Here is a 22131-nt window from a genome sequence, read left to right on the forward strand (position 1 = left end):
GTGTGTGGTGGGCTGTAATAGTTATGAGGAAAATTACAAGTACCTGAAACAAGCACCTTTCTCTGAGAAAAACATACTGAAATTAATGTGGGTTTTGAGGGGTTGCTTACACTAGAACAGACCAAGATGTGGCATTGGTGAGCTGATGTAAAAATAATGCTACGGAGAAGACCGTGTGTGTGTATATATGTGGTTAACATGCTGATGTGGGATTCAGGAGTCAGATTACATCGCTAACAGAAACTTCCTGTATGCTTTAAAACAAGTTACTTAATCTTACTGTGTTTCTCATTTCTCCTCCCCTCTTTTAAATAGAAATATCCCTTCACTTCATAGGGATCCTATGAAAATAAGTACACTGCAACACTCAGTACCATTGGAAGCAGAGCAGATTGGTGCCTTATTGGGTAATATTTACTGTAATCAGTCTCAAACCTACCCCCTTTCTTGGTCAAGTAAAAAAAAAGAAGAGAATTTGAGGCAGCTCCTTTTCAGAGGTGGTGTGTAGGCAGTGTATCTGCTGCTCGTACAGTAAGCTCTAGCAAGCAATATATCCCTGTGGGGTTTCTGATTTTATATAGTCTTTGGGGGGAAGCATGCTGCACAGGGCCGTGGACGGGAAGATCTTTTCTGAGCCTGTGAAGAAACACGCAAAATCTAAAAGAAGATTGCTGCGTATCTGCAGAAAATGCCAGACATGGGACAAAGGTTCAAGTGAAACCTGTCAGCTCCCATACCTGCTTGAGGGTCGGAAGGCTCTACAGAGGGATCTGGACTGGCTGGATCGATGGGCCGAGGCCAATTGTATGAGGTTCAACAAGGCCAAGTGCCGGGTCCTGCACTTGGGTCACAACAACCCCACGCAGCGCTACAGGCTTGGGGAAGAGCGGCTGGAAAGCTGCCCGGCACAAAAGGACCTGGGGGTGTTGGTCAACAGCCGGCCAAATATGAGCCAGCAGTGTGCCCAGGTGGCCAAGAAGGCCAACGGCATCCTGGCCTGTATCAGGAACAGTGTGGCCAGCAGGAACAGGGCAGGGATCGTCCCCCCGTACTGGGCACTGGTGAGGCCGCACCTCGAGTGCTGTGTTCAGTTTTGGGCCCCTCACTGCAGGAAAGAATTGAGGTGCTGGAGCACATCCAGAGAAGGGCAAGGAAGCTGGTGAAGGGTCTAAAGAACAAGTCCTGTGAGGAGCGGCTGAGGGAACTGGGGTTGTTCAGCCTGGAGAAAAGGAGGCTGAGGGGAGACCTTATCGCTCTCTACAACTACCTGAGAGGAGGGTGTAGTGAGGTGGGGGTCAGTCTCTTCTCCCAAGTGACAGTGAGAGGCCTCAAGTTGTGCCAGGGGAGGCTAAGATTGGATATTAGGAAAAATTTCTTCACTGAAAGGGTTGTCAAAGCATTGGAACAGGCTGCCCAGGGAAGTGGTGGTGTCACCATCCCTGGAGGTATTTCAAAGATGTGTAGATGTGGTGCTTAGGGACATGGTTTAGTGGTGGACTTGGCAGTGTTGGGTTTACAGTTGGACTCGATGATCTTAAGGGTCTTTTCCAACCTAAATGAGTCTATAATTCTGTGATAGCTTGCAAAGTTGTTTTATGCACCTCTAATTGTATGTGAATGCTCATTTTTCATTGCTGTTTAACACCAAAGACAGGAACAAAACCAAACCCTTCTGTGCTTGTTTTCTCTCCATTATAGAAACAGGAGGTGTGTGGAAACCTGACATTACAGCATCACATGCTTGAACCAGTGCAAAGGATTCCTCGTTATGAGCTTCTCCTTAAGGACTATTTAAAGAAACTTCCAGAAGAGTCTCCAGACAGGAAAGATGCTGAAAGTACATGTAAACTCCTCTCTGTCTAATGAGCACAATAAGATCTTGGAGAGTTTTTTCTTCACATGTTCAGATACTTTCAACTAGGGCTATGGTAGAAATGGAGATTTGAATCAAGTTATTGCATAGCACAAAGGGATTTTGAATGCTCTTAGACTAGAGAAGAAAAGGGTTGATACATCAGCTCTAGGAATGAAGAGAGCTTTGGCAAATGAACAATGGCAAAATGTTGAAGTTTGTAATGGTAGAACATCTGGCATTTTCATTTAATCCATTGTATGGCCAAGGACAAATACAGGAGGACATCCTTGCAATAGCCAGAGGAAGAAAGTAAGAAAGGTCTTAAATGTACATGCTTCCCTAGGAAATCAGGTTAGGCTCTGTTAACACAAAGAAACAGGAGACATGGCCTCCTGTTGGTTTCTAGGAGTTTGTGATCCTGACCAAAACTGGATTCACGTTACCATAAGCACACAAGCCCTGTTTTAGGAAAACACTGTTACAAACATGCTTGTGAAGGCTTAAGTGAGACTTAAATTAACCTTTAGTAGGTTGATTCCTAGAAGGTGAGGTTTTTTGTCACTATGTGCCTTGACTCGCCTAGACTTTCAGGAGAGAAAGATTAAACATTTAGATGCACATGGACCAGCTGAACATGCAGAAGTGATTGTGTCTATAACTGCTTATAAGCATTCCTTTTACTTTAAGGAAGGAAAAAATACAGTCCTTTCGTTTGCAACAACAATTTTGCAGGAAAAACACTAATCGGGGAGGTGAAAAAAAACCCCAAAATGCTATTAACAGATACAATCCAGAGAATGCGTAACTGTTGCTACCTTTATTGCAGAGTCACTGGAGCTCATATCTACAGCAGCAAACCATTCGAATGCAGCCATCCGAAAGATGGTGAGTAGAAATTGCATAATGGAATTGTAATCTGACTGAAACACTTGGTTGACCCAATGGTCCCCCATTGCAATAGGCTCAGGAAAGTGGGCTGGGGAGAATTTTCAAATACAGTGAGTCAGGCTTTAAATATCAGTTGGATATCTGAGTTCTCTTTATCATAAATGATCCTATTGCAGTTACCATGGGTTGTTGGGCCTAAATTTCACTTTCCTTGTTCTTAAAGACCCAATGAGTTGAAAAAGGAGGTCTTCATAAAACTCATTATTTGCTTTTCACTGAAAATTGTTGAAAGTATTCCAGTTAGGTCCATTCATAAGGGGTCCTTGCAGATTTTCACACTGTTTTTTAGTCCTACAGATCTTTACCAGACTGGAGGTTGTTTTGGTTTGATTTTGGCTCATCTTAAATGCACAGAGTATGCATTTAGCATTTGTCAGTAGCTTTGGTAAGCTATACTTCTAAATCTGGGCAGTTTGAGACCATGGAGATTTTGAGCATTAGCACATGCTTTACATACAGAACAGCTAGTGCATTACCATTAAAGTAAATGGACTTTATAGTTACAGATGCTACCCCTTTTGTGCACCCAAGTCCCTCAGGAGCTTTTGTATCTAATAGATCTGAAATGCTGTGTATCCAGCTTAACACTCACTGACCATTTGTGGGCACAAGGTTTACGTCTCGTTCCGTATCAGACCCTTACTTCCTTCTCCTGGCTGGCAGGGACACCATGAGACCATGTTTCCTGTGGCTGCTACAGGGAAGTAACCAACTGATGTCTGTGTATTTTCAGTATGTCTCAGTGAAAACCAGTTTTGAAACCATCTGTTTCTATTTGAGTCTAGTGTGTTCTCTTGATAAGGATATATTTCGGTGGAAATTTTTCTGGTTTGGAGCCTTGAACAACTGTTTTGCTGGGGACTGTGTACAGTATCTCCACAGATAGCAGGAATATGAAGCCACCATCTAGTTGCTTTCTGTGTTGGGTGCTTTTTCTGTTGGTACACAACAACATATTAGAAAAGGCTGCTATAATAATTTTGCACCCACTGTTTATTGCTGATAAGAACCTGAAGCCTCTAATCAGGCCTTCTTATTGCACTGAATTCTTCTGTAATTAATAGGTTTTGCCTGAGCAGAGACTCGAAGGAAAAATATCCGAGTAAGAATTTCAGGTTTGACCTCGTGGTTTCCCAACTCACACGTCCCAGCAGAAAGTGCCTTGGGTGTGCTGGGGCAGTCGGTGAGGGTCGGTGGGGAGCAATGCAGTGCGAGAGCAGCGCTGTCCTGCATGTGCGCCTCTGCAGAGCCCTGCGGGATGGCGCAAATGGCTGGGTGAGGTCAGAGCCAAGCCAAAAGAAAAGCAAGGGCTGTAGCAATATCTCCAAAAGTTAGTGGAGGTTTGAATGAACTGTTGGATGCTTCCTCCTGTTGTGGTGTAGTAGAAGAAATAGATCAGGCTTCCAAAGCTGGCTTTCCCTAGAAGTGCAGATGTCCCTCAGGTTTTGGATCTGGTCTTAGTGTTCTAGTTTCTCCACTAAAAAAAATAGCTTGATGAGTTCACTGGGTTTTTTTTGTTTTTACATTAGTGGGATCTCTTGCTCATCTTCCCATTTGCTGGGAAAAAATCTGCTGCCTTTTGGGGCTTAGGTGATTTGCTCATTTATTTTCAGTCCACAGCCTGCTGCCTTCCATTTTGTTTTGCAGTGTGTTTATTTTAACGGTTTGGTTTTGTTTGGGTTTTTTTATTGGGGTTTTTTGGTTGTTTGTTTAATCGTTGGTCAGAAGAATAGGTTAGGACAGGGACTGGTGTGATGTATATTTGTGGTGAAAATTCTCAAGTCAAATGGGGGTAAACAAAGTCTGTAAAGACCTGAAATTCCAGCTTAATCTATAGAAAGGTAGAGGTATGATTTAGAGATGTGTTTGGACATATATTTGCGTGTAACTGCATAAATCTTTGTCCTCACTTTCTGACCCTTTGCTGACAGTGCCATTTGGAGCACATCAGTCCAGCTTGTGGTTGAAAGCCAAAGCTTTCCACATGCTATAACTCAGTAGCAAGATTTACACACCTTTCTTATTTTGACTAGTTAAAGCTGCTGCAGTGCTTAATATAGCAGCTGCAAATGGGTGAACTAGTTACCTTTATCCATTTGAATACTGTGTAGAGCGACTTTTAATGTTTGGTTGACTTAATATAAAGTAGAAACAGTGCTTTGCTGAAAAGGAAAAAGTAATCCCTTCATAAAGAATTTTGACAAAGACATAAAGATGCCTGAATGACATTAAAACTATATTTTAAGCATTTTGTCCTGGTCTATTTCAGAGGTACTTTTTGCCATGGAGGCCCCTGCATAGGACTGCAGCATTCTCCATGCATCTGAGGTTTTATATGTAGCTTAGAAATGCAGAATAGGACCATGCTTCCTGATGGAGACCTATGTGCCATTTTATCAGCAACAATGCAAGAGGTGAAACATCTCAGAAGCTGAGGAACGATCATAGTGCAGCAGAAATCTTAGTCTGAGTTGTGGGGTGGAAGCTGAGTTAATAAATTCAAACTTGGAAACAATTTGGTAACATACTAGTCTCCGACTTGGCCACTGATTTTACTGGACCTCATGCCATTGCTTCCAAAGATATGTATTTATTGTTGAATAGGAATATCTAAAAATATCAAATAGATTGATCTCAAAATGTCATTAAAATGGTACAATCCAGGTATGACTCATGAGTGACTAATACAGAGTGGGGAAGAGTACTAAAGAGTATGGAATAGGTATTCATTAATTTTTGAAAATGCAAAGCTATAGCCAAAGTGAAAGACTATTTTCTTTCCTACTTATTTACACTTACCACAGAAATGATACTATGGGTAATAGACCAAGTGGAATAATTTTTTTTAATTAAACTGCTGGGGTTTCTGTACTTGCAGGAAAAGATGCACAAGCTTTTGGAAGTCTACGAGCGACTTGGTGGTGAAGAGGATATTGTTAACCCAGCCAATGAGCTCATTAAAGAAGGACATATTCAGAAACTTTCAGCAAAGAACGGCACAGCGCAGGATAGGTATTTATTCCTGGTGAGTTTTTTTGTTGCATGCTTATTTTCAGAGTTGTGCTATGAAATGGTACACTTCCATCTTCCTAATCTCAAATACAAAAAGCATTCACCAACTGAGCCCAGCTACTCCTTCCTCTGAGCAGCAGTTTTCTGTTGATGCTTTTTCCTTAAGGATTTCCTTCCTTGCACACTTGTACCTTTGCTGATGGCTTGTCAGGCCCAAAGGGGTCTTTCCCATCTCCCTCCTCAGAGGCTGCGTTTTTTGCAAAGTGCCTGAGGAGGTGTGTTTCCAGCTGTAGCACCTTGCTGCATAAGATGGCCAGCTCTTGCTGACACTGAGAGAATAGCTCTTGTTTTCTTTCAAGGCAGTCAAATGGGTACTAGGGAGAGGGGGAGAAGGGGGAAGTGACTGGCTGACATGCTTCTGTCTGTCCACTTCTTTCAAGTATGGTATGTGAGCCTAGCTTGCTCTTCAAATCTCTTCTTGGGAACTGCATCTTAGAGTAAAACACACCAGAGTCCTAAACTGTCAAAATGCAGGCTTTGTCCAGTGTGTAATCCCTTAACCTAAAATATTCCCTTGTTACAGTTTAACAGCATGGTGCTATACTGTGTGCCAAAACTGAGGCTGATAGGCCAGAAGTTCAGTGTTCGAGAGAAGATGGACATTGCAGGACTGCAGGTTTGCCTCTCTTCTTTTCCCCCATTTTAATGCTTCCCCACTCGATAGCATTAGACCCCCTCTGAATCAAAAAATGTAACAATAGATGTATGTAGAAATACAATAAAATTCTGAAATCTAGCTTTAGATCTCTTTTTTTTTTTTTTTAATTATTATGAAGTAATCATCCAAACGTGGGTAAGAAAATGGTGACTCTGTACATGCTTTGATTGAAAGTCTTCCCTTGTCACCTAGCTGACACAGGAGCCACCTTTTCCCCCTACTGCTCTAGGGGCTGGTTGGTGATAACGGATTCAGAAGTTTTGTAGCAACACGAGTAATTATGGAAACAATCCTTTGTTTTTTCTACCCCGTACTATATTCTGAGTGATCCTTTCAACTAAGTATTTCAAAGAATGAATATATTTGTAAGTCATTAAAAATGATTGAAAGACAATGGACACTAGTAAGAAGATGACATGTTCTTTTTACAGGTCCAAGAAATTGCCAAGCAAAATGTGGCTCATACATTTTCAATAACAGGAAAAAAGAGATCACTGGAACTACAAGCCAGGTATGGTGCTTGTTCTGTCTTTCGAGGTTTGTGAATATTTATGTAGAAATTTACCATCTAGGGGATATGGCTGTGCTAGTATGACATAGCTTTACACCAGGAGATGGGCATCAGAGATGTGTAACTTGCATATGCAAGAGAATATGTTGTTCCTAAGTCAGAGTGTGTTAAAGTGCTATGTTGATTTGCTTTATTGAATGCCAACAGTGTTTATAGTAGTGCTTGTAGGTTCCACTGTATTAATAATTCAAATATTTTTGGCATTTGTTTTGTAATAACTGAGGTCAACAATTATTAATAATGTTTATAAAATAGTGGATAGCAAAGCTAAAATCTACATGGATATAAAGCTGTGAAGATGTGAATCGAATTCACTGAAAATACTGCAAGTACATTTATGATGTTTTCCGTATTTTTCTTTTGTTTTAACAGGACAGAAGAGGAGAAGAGGGAATGGATTCAGGTTAATACAAAAGTGTTATGATATGGGTGGAAATCACAATGCAGTCAGCACCTTCTGTTTTAAAATTATCTTTCTGGGTTTCTGAATGAGTGAGGCTGTGTGAGGAAGCTGGGTAGTCCAGTCTGGCAAAGCTGCTTATGTGGAGCCCCAGTCAGGGTCCCACTGCTGACCCACTGTGTCCAGGCAGTGACGGGGCTTTGAATGGGTTCCCATTTCCTGTAGTCCTCAAGCCCAGTGAGAGAAGAGATTGAGGTATCAGAGATTAGCCTTGTATATTCTTGCAGTCTGACTTGTACATACACTGTCTGATAGCAGTCTTAGTTTTTAACTTAACAGACACCACCACTCGTAGTTATTAAGGTATTTAAGTTTCCATTTCATTTATGCAAGTGTAAGGGTTTTTCACTAAAATGATAATCCTAACCATCTTCCTATGAGAGAATTTTGCCAAGGCTCTTTTTGTGACACTTCTCATCTTTGTTGGAATTTTTGTCTCAGGTCATTCAAGCAACAATTGAAAAGCACAAACAGAACAGTGAGACATTTAGAGCTTTCAATAGCTCTTTTTCTCAAGAGGAGGAGCATCTTCCCGATTCCTCAGTAAGTACTAGTGCTTAATTCTCCTTCTTTGCTCTAAGTTTTACCAACAGTTAAAGTAGACCTACACGGCTAACTTTAAAATACTGTAGTCTTGTTCTTGATTTTTATATTACATTATGGTACAGTCAGCTCCATTTCTCTGGCTTTCAAATGCGTATCAGTCATAGTTACTCAACCATGGAGGTATGGAATAACTTACCCAGGGTAATTCAGTGCAAGAGACCTATCAGTCACGTTTTCCAGACTAGTGTCTCATTTAGCATAACAGGTGTAATTCTTCAATGTTATGAGTGGTTGGCTGTCTGGAATGATGTTTGTGTGCCTGGGAGATTTTCTTCATTACCTTTCCCCATCTCCTCACAGATGCATTCTGCGATTATTTCTTTTTTCTTATTTATTATTATTTTAAAAGTTTTAAAGAGTTGAAAGGAAATTGATGCATTTTAAAATTTTCTTTAAAATACTGTCTTATAGATAATAAATGTATTTCAGAAAGAATACTCTTCAGCTAAATATGCAAAATAGTCTTGAAAGTCTATTCTGTTTCTCTACAACTGCAGTGTATTACTCTATGTTGGTTTTGCTAGGAATTTTGGTTTGGAAGTATTCCCATGAGGATAATAATATCTCTTCATTAGACTTGAAAATGATGGTGATAACCTTAGCCTCAGTCATTTTGCTACAAGCTAAAGAGGAGAGGGCCTGGGAGAGGGAAATTTTTAGGAATTTTGTGCTGAGCTGCCTGTGTGTTGATGATGTCAGTGGTCATACATGATAGATCTTGGAGGTCCATCTGCAGAGAGAGGAGGTCCATCTGCAGAGACTAAACTTGGGGACCTTTTTATCTTCCCCCTCCCCTGCCCTCCTAAACGTTTTTTTGGGGGGGGTACCTAACCATTTTTGACACCTCTCCTTTCCCATGTCTGATTCAGTGACTCAATAATGCTGGATTTTTATCTGACTGATTTCCCAGGGGGCTCGGGAGAGATGCTAGGTATTCCTTTCATCCCAGCATTAATCAGACTGACAGCAGAGATCTTCGCAAACCTTCACAGAGTCTAGGATCCTGTTGCTGATAGCAGGCAGCAATGAGCCATTTTCAGAATATGGCATAGCTTACCGATCATGAACTATTCATCAGCTAAAAATACTTGGAAAAAATTGGAAGATAATCAATTCATGCCTATATTTTTAAGTTAACTCATGGCTGCCTTCAGAACCAGGATGCTCTGATGGAAAAAAAATCTTTGCTAATAATCAAACTAATAAGCACACTTATTTCTATCCATTAAGACACAGTGTCTGTTCAACTTCATTATTATTATCTTGCTTTGTAATTTCCATTTTATTTTGCTTCTGTCTTAATGGTGTAGCCACATGTTTATACTCTACTGGTTCATAAAAGTCAAGCAGAGCAGAAGTCTGGTTTATCTCCAGGCTGTGATATTAATGCAGTATGCACCTTAATTTCTATTATGCCAGAATGCTAACCTGCATTTTTAGGAGATTGGCTTATCTAGATAGTCAGCTTTGAAAACTGATGTCATGGCTAAATGTAGCAGAAATTGCTGTCAGTTAAAAAGAGCTGAAGGTGGTTCTGTAAGGAAAACTGGACAAATACTGACAGCGTTCTTAGTAGCAATATGCTGCTGTAGGCAGCATCCACCATACATATCTCATTATCTTTATGGAATATTGGGCAGAATGCTTTAGAAGGAAAAATGACAATAATCTTCCTTTTTTGCTCTCATGAGTCAAGAAATAAATATGCACTCATGGATTCCAGGCTGGATCTGTAACAGCTACTAGAAATTGGACTCTGGTTCTAATAAGCCTGGAGAAAAACAGCCAAATTGCTTTTCTCCCATCCTTGGCCATACATTTGATATGTTACAGTGCTTATGATTGATTTTATTTGCGTGACCAGTGCATGCCTTTGCACACAATTCTTTACCATGCTCTTGTTTTCCCTGCTGACTTAAATAAGCTCATACAAGCATTAAGAGTTGATCTTCAGCCTGTAATTTGCCTACAGAAGACTCGCAGTTCCTTGGAGATGCAGAGATCTGACATTTGACCTGAATCTTAAGATTATGCCTGTGCAATAATCTACAGCAATTAATAAACTCCCACCTGTCAGGAGGTGAATATTCAGAGTCATTGCCAGTCAGCCCCCTGCAGGGTGACTGTAGCAGTGGTCTTTTAAAGAAGTATTTTCAGAAAGCTGCAGGGTCCCTTTGTGGCTTAGTTCCTTCAGGAGGAGGACACTTGTTTCCCTGTTTACCATTTTCATCTGCAGCATTTCAGGTCTATGTGAAGTTTTTTCTTAAAGCCATCTAAAAATGTTCCCAAGGAAAAGGACCTCTTTTATTACGGCTTGATCTCAGAAAAGTTGGAGGCTCGTGATGTGGGGGAAGGACCCAGTTTCTGCATCGTTAGAAGGCTGGCAAGGAAAAGTGCCACAAAGAGCTGAGCTCTGTGGAAGTGGCATCCCTGAGATTTGAGACCTGGGAGTGCTTCTCTGAGTTAAATTATGATTTTTAGATCCTGTTAAATCATCATTATTTCCCACCCCCATTTCTGTTCCTCCCCATAGCTCTGGGGTAGTTCTGACAAACACATGAATAACTGTCCTCCTCATACCAAATCTTACATGCTTTGAGTGGTAGTGGTAACAAAAGAGGGAGAAGCCCTTTTGAAATCTTTTCCAGGTTAAGTAAGAGTAGAGGGTACTTGATTTTTAGCACATTATTCCAAATAAATATTAAAAGAGCATGGGGATCAGAACAGGCAACTAGAGGAATTTCCTCTTTTCCCTAAACTTGCTGGGGGTTTTCTCAATCTCTCCTTCAGACCCCATTTTTTTTCCACATTTTCCATTTCCCTTCCCAAGTCCTTTTCCCAGCACACAGATGTCCTTTTACTGGGCAGAGGGATCTAAACACCTGGGTTGATTAGGATTCCAGTGGAAAGAAACCCCTTTCCACGGGACTGGGGAATAGATGATGTGAAGACCCTAGGGTTGCTGGTTTTTTGGGGGAGGCAGAAATAGTTGGCTGTAGCTGAGTACATGATGCTTCCCTTTAATTAAATTGCATTCCCTGAGGAAGTGCTCGGGGGGTGGCACAGCCCTAGCCCCAGGGGACGGTTGTTCTCAAGAGTCGATTGATTGTATTAGTATATAAATAGATACAACTAGGTATCAGAATGAATAGCTCTTCAATTGGGCTGCTTACTCAAAGCTACAGTTCAGGTTGTTTCTAATAACAGAGATTAAATCTTTTTGCTTTCAAGTGGAGTGAAGCTGGAGTGCAAAAATGCACTGGAGATTTGGATAACCTCGAAACATGAGATGTTGTCTAATTGGCAAAGGAAGAATGATCTATGGGAATAACAGGAGAATTTTTCATAAAGAGTCTAATATTTTGAGAATCCCCTGTAAACTAGAAAACTCCCTGTAAATTAATGGCAGATGAGATGCTTTTCCTTTTAGGATGTAGCCTATGATTTTGGTGCACATAAGCTTGTTATTTGCCCTTTATATTTATTGAATATATATAGATGCCAGTTTGCATTTATTAAGAGATGTATTGCAATTAAGAAAAACTTAACTGAGTACTATTTGAATGAAGCAAATATTCTTCCTCCTCAGAATCCACTGACTACACAAAGCACTTGCTTGTTTGGCTTGCAGGGCTCAAATGGAGCGGTGTAATTCAAAACATGGCTGTTTGCTTTCTGCAGTGCTTATGGGGATAGGCACTCGCTGCAGTGAAAAGCAGGCTTGGTAATTCAGTGCCATCTGTAAAGTCACCCAATTCATAATCAACCCAGTATTTGAGGGTGGATGAGCATGTGTGCAATTGAAGTGTATTCACAAGCAAATAGCTAAGGGGCTAAAAGCAAATGATGCCATGTTTTCTTTTTCAGTGTTTAATAGGTTTTAGGAAGAATGTCCATGTTGAAATTGTTCTGTGTCATTCTGTGCCCTTAGATAGCAAGCACCAGCTCGGTGGAATCAATGCCAGGAGCAGATAGTGGTGGTGCATTTGGAGGGGTAAGTAATTTGAAGCTAATATTTGGTAGAGCAAGGCGGGGGGCGGGGACTGGTTATGTTTCTTTTGTAGCAGAAAAAAAATCAGAGATACTTCAGTATATTGGTTTATATTCTGCTGTCTGTTGCTGCAGCTGTGCTGTCCTTAGCTTCTTGGCTAAGTTACAGCCACAGCTACTTGTAGAGTTGCACCATCAGTGAATTTAAATCCTCCTGTTCCAGATACAGCTGCACATGTGTGTGAACCTAGTTATGGGGAACCTAGCTGGAGGGAAGTTGATTGTTACGTCTGTAGCACTGGGGGGGGGGGGGGGGGGGGGTGTTTGTTTGTTTTTAAATTCTGATAGGGAGCTACACTGAATGCTTGGGGGGAGGGGGGCAAAGAGAGACAAGGAAATCTGGCTGGTTAATACTGTCATCCTGTGTAACTCAGGATTTCATCTCCAGAACCGAACTTTGCTTAACACTTCTTTCATTAGTGTGCTTTTCATGTTTCTGCCAATAGAGGAGATGGTAGTACTTTCATACACCTCTGGCTTGTAAGTGATTGGCTGCTGCAAAAGCAAAGTATACTTTTAAAGGTATTTTTCATTTTGTTCTGTACAACGTTTGTGACTGCTGCTGAGTCAAACCAGAGGTTTTGAGTCCTTAATAAGGTCTATTTTTTAGCATTCTTATCTCTCCCTTCTAAAATGTCTTCTGAGAATAACAGACTTTCAGGAAATGCCTTAGCGTCAGCTGAGTTTACTGAAAAAAGCCCCAACAGAAAGAAACAACAACAACCAAAAAAAACCTTATCTGCTGAGACATACTATAGGATATTATGTATTAGCATGACCTCTTTAGTAACAAAGGAGCCACTTAGCAGGCTATTCCAGACCTCTGGCCAAACTTGTAGCCTACTGGTAGAGTTTACAGAGTATCAATGAAAAGCTGTTAAGCAAGCCAGCAACCTGACCTATACAAGCAAGAGCCTATTAAAAATAAGTGCTTGTAACTAGTGTACTCCTTGCTGTTTATTGTTTGTTCACACTTCGTTTTTTCCCTAAGCAATTTTTTATTTATATGTAGTCAGTTTTGCAATTACTGCCCCTGTTCCTTGAGTTACATACAGATGCTACTTAATGAAAAAGATGTTTTATACAGTATTAAAAAACAAACACATAAAAATTTCTGTTGGTCTTAAGTTTCTTAGGGAAATGTAAATTTTAATTGTAATTAAATTTTAAAAAATTAGATCTTTTTAGTTAATTATAAATAGTTGTCAGTGATTTGCATAGTATATCTTGTCACATTAAGTAATTTTCCTGAAGTTGTGTATCTAAAGAAAAATTTAATTCCTGAGATAGAAATAAAAATGGAGTTGATAAAAAACACAAAGCTAAAGATATGCAAAATTGTGTAGTATTGATTCTGGGATCTCATTCTGCTGTATTGTAGCAAATGGATAACATCAGCATGAGCAATGAATTCAGATATTAGTTGCAGCTTTAGAAAATATTAATTTTTGATGATGACATCCCTTTAGAAACATCTCAGTGAGTGCATGAGCAAGTACATTCTGTGCTTAACAGCTTCCACATGCAAACCACTTGGTGGTAGTGGTGGTCAGCAAACTACCGTCTCCTTCCTGTGGTTCTGCTGAGTCTACCGAAGAGTCTGCTGGGTTTTTCTTCAGTGTTACACATTAGCATAACCAGACAGTGAAAACCTACTGCAGGAAGTATAATCTGCTTGCTGTACAGCATTGTGGTAACTGTTCGCTGCACTGCACTGCTAGCACAGTTTATGCTCAACCTTCTGCTTGCACGAGGAAAGTACAAGCCAGTGGAAGATTGTCTTGCATGTAACCTGGCACGTATGACATTGACATATAGAGAAACAAACTAAATAATTTTGCTGCGTTACAAAGTACAAAATATACAATATAATTTAAATTAATTTCTCACATATATTCAGCATTTCCAGAAGCACCTGCTGATGTTCTGCCCCATTGCGAGTGTCTCCAGATATGTAATTTGTAAATGGAAAATATGCAGCTGTGTAAGCATAATGAGAAGAAAAAGATTTGAAACCCCGATGTTGCTCATACTCTGCCCACATAAGAGTCTCATCAAACTGTGTATATTGCATGTACAGCATTGAGACTTAACTTCTACCTACTGGCCCAGACAGCATGAAATATATAGCAAGTAATAAATAACAGAACAAGTCTCCTGAGCCCATTGGTTTTCGTGCTGTTCCTACCAGCTCTTCAGTGTTTCTTCCCTGCTTTTCTGAAGCAAATGGAGGCTCCAGTGGTTCACTAATGATGTGATGTCTGCTTTCCTAAGCAGTCCAGCCACAGACCTTCACCTTGCAGTCACTTAGCTCTAGGCATGAGTTGTACCTCTTGCTGGGGTATACGCTCTTTTTCCACCAAAATTTTAAAGTTGGAGGAAACTGTCAAGATTTAGAGAGTTAAATGCAGCTGTAGAGTAAAAGTAAATCAGTGGTCAAAACAGCCCAGTCTGAAAGAAGTTTTTGTAGATACTAGCTCTGAACAGATTTTATGCAAGTGTTTTTCCCTGTTGGACTCACCAGCTTCAAAACAGAGCTGGGTACACCAAGAAAGATAAGAAATATGACAATTATTCAAGTGCATTAGTATCAAGATATTCCAGTTGAAGCTAGCCCAGCTTCGCATTAACCTCCCTCTTAACATACATCAACAGTAAACAACGTAGCTTGTGTAATAAAGGATACAGTTGCAAAGTGACTGTTATTTATCTTGGATGAACAAGGTTTGTGAATTACAATGCACGTCCTTGTTTTCTACAAAAACCTCTCTGTTCAGATGGTGTACAGTTACGAGTATGTGGCGAGGTCAACTTCCTGAGCCATCGCTGGGTGGGATGGGGGGACTGCCCATGCAGCAACGTCTCATGGCTTTCACAGGGATGGAAAGCAAAGGGCTTCTTAATTCTTTCCCAGTGTCAGCAGTTAAATAACATAATATTGAATAAGTCCTTCTTCTATAATTGCCCTTTGGAATTTGCCAAGTCGTAAAGAAAATACATTTTCATTTTTATTATCTTTTCTACAGCTGCAATAGCAATGTTTCAAACTCTTGTGTTCTCACTGTCATCTTATAATGTTGAGAAATATTATGAAACATGGCTGGTATTCATCAAACACTTAAAGACCTCTTTATACAGGGCCTTTTTTGGTTAGTGAAGTTAGTATTAAATGCTTGTTGTATGCTACAGCACAAGTTAAGATATAATGGTCTAAAATAAAAGCTCAGGCGTAACTGTCATAACAAATCTTGCCCAATATAATACCCTTTCTGCTTCCTTTCTTTTGTCAAATATATGGGTCATGTATTTCTGAAAGTGAACACTGTCCGGACTGTTTCACATTGAGGAGGAAGTCAAATATGAATCCATTAGAGGAAGTATTCAACTTGAGTCTTATCTGTGTTATAGAAACATGAATGTGGGTGATGATGGATACTCCTATTGAAGTACAAATCAAATTAACCAATCTCCACATGAAGCAGTCCATTCAATTCATGTTAGAGGAACTTCAGCATTTTTCCTATGCAGGCACGTGTAGGTATCGATTGAAAGCCAAACTGGTTTTGTTTAGCATTCGTCAAGATTATCTTCCAGTCACATTTCACAAGGCTAAATGGTGCCTTGATTTATGCTCTTGCCATTGCAGTAACACTAGTGAAATTGTTGTTAACATGAGAATCAAAAGGCTTGTTATGCTATATGCAAATTTTAACTATTAAGAAGAGAAAAAATAAAGTTGACCAGTGAGGAAATGTTCTGATCTAATGACTTAAGGGGAACCCATCCCTAGCCAGTGGACGGAAAATCAGTCTTCTAAAAAATTAAATAGCATTGGCATCAAAATCAGAGTGAGAAATCGCTGACTTTAGCCAATATATGTGATACAAATAAAAAAGTTACTCTGTAGATTGCTGCTGATCAGTAAAAGCTTTTTGAATCGCCTTAATTGTACGCCTTACTTGGAGGGGTCTAATAGAGCCTGAAAGGAACGTTTTTGCCAGTGATTCATCCGAGGCATTGTTCGGTTGGTGTAATTCAACGTCATACTGGTTACATCTGGTTCTTCACAAGAAAAGTGAAATACTGCACTCTGCTTATGTGTGGGGGAGGACTTGAATTTGCAGGCATTCTGTTTTGCTGAGCAATTAATATGTACGTATATGGGGGTATAGTGATTTTCCTGAATGAACAAATCCATATGACTGTGCTTCACCAAGCTGAATTGCAAAATGTCCTATGTACTTGTATACAAGTTTGAAACATTGCTATTGCAGCTATAGAAAAGATAATAAAAATTAGAAGATCCAATCCAATTAGAAGTAATTAGTTGTGGTTTTGTTGTGTAATGCCGTTACAAGCCAGGGTGGTTTCAGTAGCTCTGCTGAAAGACAATATGCCTTCCTCTGTAACCAGGGAATGGCAGGGCAGAGACTCAAGGAGGCTGAAAGATGAAAGAGTGGTGTCAGCTTATAAAATCTGATTTTTTTTTTTTTAATTGGCCTGAAAACCTGTATTAGTGACTTCTGCAGGTTAGTCCCAACCTGCAGGTTAGTCGTAAGGTGAAACCTTAGGGCGAAAGGCAGGATTTCCCTAGTGCTGGTGACACCTGCCTGGTGATCCGTGGGCAGCCACTGCTAATTGTAATTGCTGCTGCCTTTCCTTCCACCCCCACATGCCCCCATCTTTGTGTTAAATAGAGGCTTTGAAGAAGGGGAAATTTGTTAAGCCAATTGTTCACTCTCAAGGGGACTTAAGTTGTGACTTAGTAGGCACATGTGGTTTAAGAGGAAGGGGGCTTGTCAAGGAGTCCAGAATCTGTGTAACCTACAATGGGCCTGGTCTTCACCTGGTTGATTCTCAGAAAAAATGTAAAATACCTCTGCTCTTTTGATTTAGAGGAAATGTTTCTTCTCCCAGTAGTTTGTTAAATGATTGTGTCAAGCAAACGAAAATGAAGAGAGATATCAAACCTCTTCTCATGAAAGAGCTGTGCCGGAGGAACATGATGCAACCACATCCTTCGGGCTTGGATCTCCATGCAGATGCTGCCTGGCTGGGGGTGCCCGAGGCTTACCCCCAGGGAGCTGCTGTTCCCTTGCACGTAGCCATCCTGACTAGGAAGGAGGAATAGTATTTATTAAAAAAGAAAACAAAACAGGGGGTCCACTTGAAGTTCTATGTGAAGCTGTATTTTGTGAACTGCATGTTGTCATGTTAATGCTCCTCCGTTTATCAAAAAATTGTACAATTGGGTTTACTTATACCAAGTGCCAGCTTAGGTGCTTAGCTTAAGAGGCTAAACTTGCTTGGCTATCGAGACAGCTGATAGAAAGTGTCTTCTGCCAAGAGCAGTTGATAGCAGGTCCCTGGAGTAGGTGTCCCTGTCTTCCTGAGGAGCTTTATGTTTCATCATGGGCTGGGAGGGAGCCTAAGGAAACTCCTAAATTAAGGATTTGAAGTTGGGTGGTGCAAAAATCCACTGCCAGCACCGTTCACTTCTTCAGTCAAGCCATTTTTCCCAAAACCTTCTCATCTCCTCCCCACAAACCGAAGAGCTTACAACGCACTCATGAAGTCAACAACATTTACCTTAACCAAGAGACGTTACAGCAGGAAGGAGGAGATGAGTGCTGGAAGGAAAGCTCTTCTTGAGAAGCCCACATTGCCAATTCTTCTTCCTCCTTACCAACAAATGGTGAGATGAGGCCGCTCAGTGGCAGTAAGGGCACAAGTGGGCAGAGAGTGACTTGAGGAATTGACTTAGCAATCTGAGATCATATGATGCCACGCCAGAAACACCCAATGGCTGAGCCAGCCATCCAGCCATAGGTCATCAGCAGAGTTGATGTGAATTCTTTTCTAAAATGGCGTGAAACCCAAAGAGCATCTTTGTCAGTAGGAGAACTCCATGAATTGTTTTGCGATCTTTTTTTTTTTTTTTTAAATGTCACATAATTGTACTTTTCATTTCAGAGTGATTCCTGTAGGAAATCTTCCAAATCTAAGCGAGACAAGGAGAAACAGGCTTGTAAGAGCTGCAGCGAAAGCTTTAACTCCATTACTAAAAGGAGGCACCACTGTAAGCAGTGTGGGGCAGTAAGTATCAGAATGTACTGAGCTTTTTTGTTTCTTCTGCAGAGACCATTGAAGAGAATTTTTTATTTTTTCAGTGCAGGAACTAAAAGATGTTCTGGTTCATGGCAGATCATTGACAGAGCAGATCTTCCCACTTGCTTTACTCCCTGGGAATCAGGGAAAAAAGAGCAAAACACTGGTGCAAGGGGCCTAGTCTGTGCTGGTTCAAAGGCAAATACAGTGCCTCAGTGGATGAAAAGAAAGGTAGTGCCTTCCCTGGGGATGTGCATGTAGCCGGGGAGGGAGTTGTCCCCTATATTTTATTTGCAGAAACAGAATGGCCTTCTGACAGCCTTACTTCACACAGCAGCTCTTTCCAGGATGAACAACTGAACATGCTATATTAAAGATAGATGGGTTCTTCTTTCCCTAAAGCAGATGTCAAGAATTGCTTGTGCCAAAGTGGTTTCCTCCTGCTCGAAAAGTCAAAAAAAATCAGTCCTGGAGATTCAAGGCCGAGTTACTGAAGGCACTTAGCCACCCTTCCCCAGTGCCATTCAATGACAGCTTAATTCTCAGGGTTTTTTTCCGAAAATCACAACCACAGCCAAGATGAGATTGATTTCTGTAATATGACTTGAAGCCTGCCTTCTGTGACTTGAGTTTCATGGTTCAGTGTTCCTAATGTAACTAGGAGAGAATAATGTTATTTAAATACCTATTCATTTGAAGTGGAGATAAATTTTCAGCTGAAGAGAGACCTAAATGTATAGTTAAGATGTTTAAAGAAACCTCAGTCTCAGCAATTGAAATAAAATTACTGTGGAGGAGACAATTTTGCACTGGAGTTGGGGTTTTCAACCTTCCGGGTTTGTTTTCATTAATAATTACTAAAATAATGAAATACATTTCTGGAGGTTTAAAATGTTCCATTGCAAAGCTCAGGATTATTAAAGAAATGAAATAATAGCTTTCCCCCATGCACAGAGAGATAACAACAATCACATTATTAATAATTTATTGTTAAATAGTTGTCGGTTATGTGATGTTTTGTGATGTGGCAATAGCATTCAAATTAAAGAAGTTAATTCATCTCAAGGAAAGACCGTCATGTTTCTAAAAATGCTAGCTTGTTTTTTGTTTATATAACTTGGCAGAATGGTGCTTCACTTGCTGAATTAAGGCAGTTACCTTCATACAGTAATTAACGTCTTGCAGTGAAGCATATGATAACATATACTTGTACCTGAAGGGTGTTTGTGGTGTATTATTGTACAGTAAATTCAGAATTGATATTGAATCGGGCTGACTGTCCCTGCCTTGCACCCCAGGGGACAGTTTCTCTCCCTGGAGCAGCTGTGCAACAGCAAGTGGTAGAGTCAGATTTTAAGCGTGAAAACAGGTTCCAGAGCTGCAGATCCATCACTCTTCACAAGCGCCGGTTTCATGGGACTGACGTGTCATTGTGTGCTCCTGGCAGCTGAGGAAAGGAATCAAAAGTTGTTAATTTGGCAATTAGTTTTTAATGGATAATATATTGGACTATGGTCTTAAAATGGTCGGTGATTTTTGGATTCCTCAGTTCTGTCATGCTGAACTGCCTAATTGATGAGGAAGCGTCAGCCACCTTTACTGTGAAAATCAGACCTTCCTAGACCATTTTGTGATTGGCATTAAAAAGCACTAATTGCTTTGTCAGCCCAAGCCCTTTTTGACTCATAAAGGCTTATAAGAAAAGCAAACTTGCATGATGTTAATCATAAAGTATTTCCCAAAAGGCATATGTTTTCTTTAATTAGGTATATTGGTACACAGCATGGGATCACAAAAACATTAATAATTAATGGAGGTAAATAAAGTAAATATTATATTGGTCACTCTATCTTACGCTTACATTAGTTTTCTGGATTTTACTTTAATAACAACCATTCCGTAAGTCACTCTTTGGAGAAGGGTTATGTTTTAATGATGGCTAATAAAGCACTGTCTTTCTGATACAGGTGATCTGTGCAAAATGCTCTGAGTTTAAACCACTTGCAGATAATAGCCGTCATAATCGAGTGTGTAAAGAGTGTTTTCTGCAGTTACCAGCAAGCCCATGCAGCCCTGGAGTGGAAGCAGTCGGAGAACAAAAGAAAAGACTAGCTGCAGAGGTACAGTATTTAGCTAAGAAACTTTTGGGGTGTTAGCTGCCATTGTGAGTCCTTTTTCTTTTTTTTTTTAAATGTATTTATTGAAAACAATTAAAATTGTTTGGTTACCTTTTTTCCCCCACCATGATATTTGACCCTCTGGCCTAAAACTTGTATTGAATGTGCATGCAGCCTGAATGCTGTTTGTAAATGGTGAGCGTTCATCGTAGGATACTGATCATACAGGGATGCACACAGGTTTTGCAGCTAAGCTTCAGCTTTCAAAGTATCAAAAAAGAGGAAAAACTTCTGGTTTCTTTTTATTATGATGCATTTCCAGTCTTGAGTTTTGCACAGTAACTATTGACAAAACAAGATTTGTTTTTTCTCTTTTAACTCCATATAGAAGATACTTTTGCACTCCTTATTTCACACCCTGTCAAAATATCACTGAAACAAATTTTTTTCTTAGTTGATCATTCAAAAGCATGGCATCTTTCTGAAAGACTATCAGGATTCACTGAAACTTTCTCAAACCTGCTATAATGCAAACTCTTTTCTCCAAGATGTGACTTCCACAAATTATACTGTGTAAACTACTGCTTCACAATTGCCACAGATGTCACCAAGCTTTATACCATAATAGCAGCACATCCTACCCTTATTTTTTACAAGAACAAGAAACATGTTGGCAAACTGATTTGTTTTATCCTCATCCACAACAACTGAACCTTCTCTTACCAATGCTTTTTTTAGACTATGGGCAGAGCTGTGAGTACCATTACATGCCACGCTTTTCATGGGCCACCTTGAAGAAAAGTTTTTTATTTATTTTACCTGTGAAATACAGCCAGAAGTCACTGCATATGTAAAAGAGGACATTAATCTCAATTGAAAGTGGACCCACAGGGACATCAGATTCTTGAGAGACCCACTAACACACTGAGAACTTAACTTCATTGGAAACCATCCTTCCCCCTGATATGCTGACCTACACCGTCCTGCTTTGAACACTGCATGGAAAATTGGGGAACAATTGCAGCCTATACTGGAAAACATCTTACCTTGAAAAACATCTTTCTGGAAGCCACCTCTCAGCCATCAGACTGCTTCCCAGCCTTGTTATACTCCTCATCAGAACAAAACTACATGGAAAAGAGCTAGACTCTGAGCAAGAAACATATCCAGAGCTCCTGTGACAAATGCTTCCTCAAATAGTAGTCTTAGACCCTGCCCCGCTCTGCTTCCCAGCATGTCGTATATCTTTCCAGGCTACTAAATGTAGCTACACGAGTAAAATTACACCAGCACAGTGTCCCAGAGTGAACTCTGCTGCTCAGGTTCTTTATCAGCTTTGTACCCAAACGCATCCAGGGTCTCAGATGTACAAAGTGGGGTAAAGCTACAAATGCACATTGCCCTTCCCTGAACTACCACACCTGCAGACCGCAGAGAAGATTCTGGATCCAGAGCTTGATACCATCAAAATCTTCAGATATACACTACAGCTATGCCTACAGATGATGAGCGCTTAATATGCATCAGTATAGTCTGTGGTATCTCATGATAAACTTTCTAGCACTGTTTCAGCAGAGCTGTTTGCCAGTAAAGTGAAAACCTACACCTACCCAGCCGAGAGCGCCATTAATCTGAAAAGCCAAAAAGCAAACCAGTGAAATGTGACCTATGGCTTTACTTTAGAAA

At 40.4% G+C, this 22131-nt stretch overlaps 1 protein-coding gene and 1 long non-coding RNA gene across 2 annotated transcripts in view; one reads left to right on the top strand and one right to left on the bottom strand.

Moving 5' to 3' along the window:
- FGD3 (FYVE, RhoGEF and PH domain containing 3) overlaps positions 1-22131 on the top strand; it is a 118291-nt gene that overhangs the window by 87558 nt on the left and 8602 nt on the right. Inside the window, exons 8-17 of the mRNA XM_052777037.1 lie at positions 1699-1837; positions 2682-2740; positions 5682-5828; positions 6399-6491; positions 6965-7044; positions 7477-7507; positions 8006-8107; positions 12102-12164; positions 18194-18316; positions 20296-20448. Coding sequence (XP_052632997.1) covers positions 1699-1837; positions 2682-2740; positions 5682-5828; positions 6399-6491; positions 6965-7044; positions 7477-7507; positions 8006-8107; positions 12102-12164; positions 18194-18316; positions 20296-20448 — 990 coding nt within the window. The remainder of the gene's footprint in view (positions 1-1698; positions 1838-2681; positions 2741-5681; positions 5829-6398; positions 6492-6964; positions 7045-7476; positions 7508-8005; positions 8108-12101; positions 12165-18193; positions 18317-20295; positions 20449-22131) is intronic.
- Positions 19297-22127, bottom strand: LOC128136818 (uncharacterized). The gene is made up of 2 exons (XR_008233488.1): positions 21492-22127; positions 19297-19775 (listed from the first exon to the last, which is right to left on the bottom strand). It is a non-coding gene; the product is annotated as an uncharacterized LOC128136818 (long non-coding RNA).

This window comes from Harpia harpyja, chromosome Z, assembly GCF_026419915.1.
Source record: "Harpia harpyja isolate bHarHar1 chromosome Z, bHarHar1 primary haplotype, whole genome shotgun sequence".
Taxonomy (NCBI): domain Eukaryota; kingdom Metazoa; phylum Chordata; class Aves; order Accipitriformes; family Accipitridae; genus Harpia; species Harpia harpyja.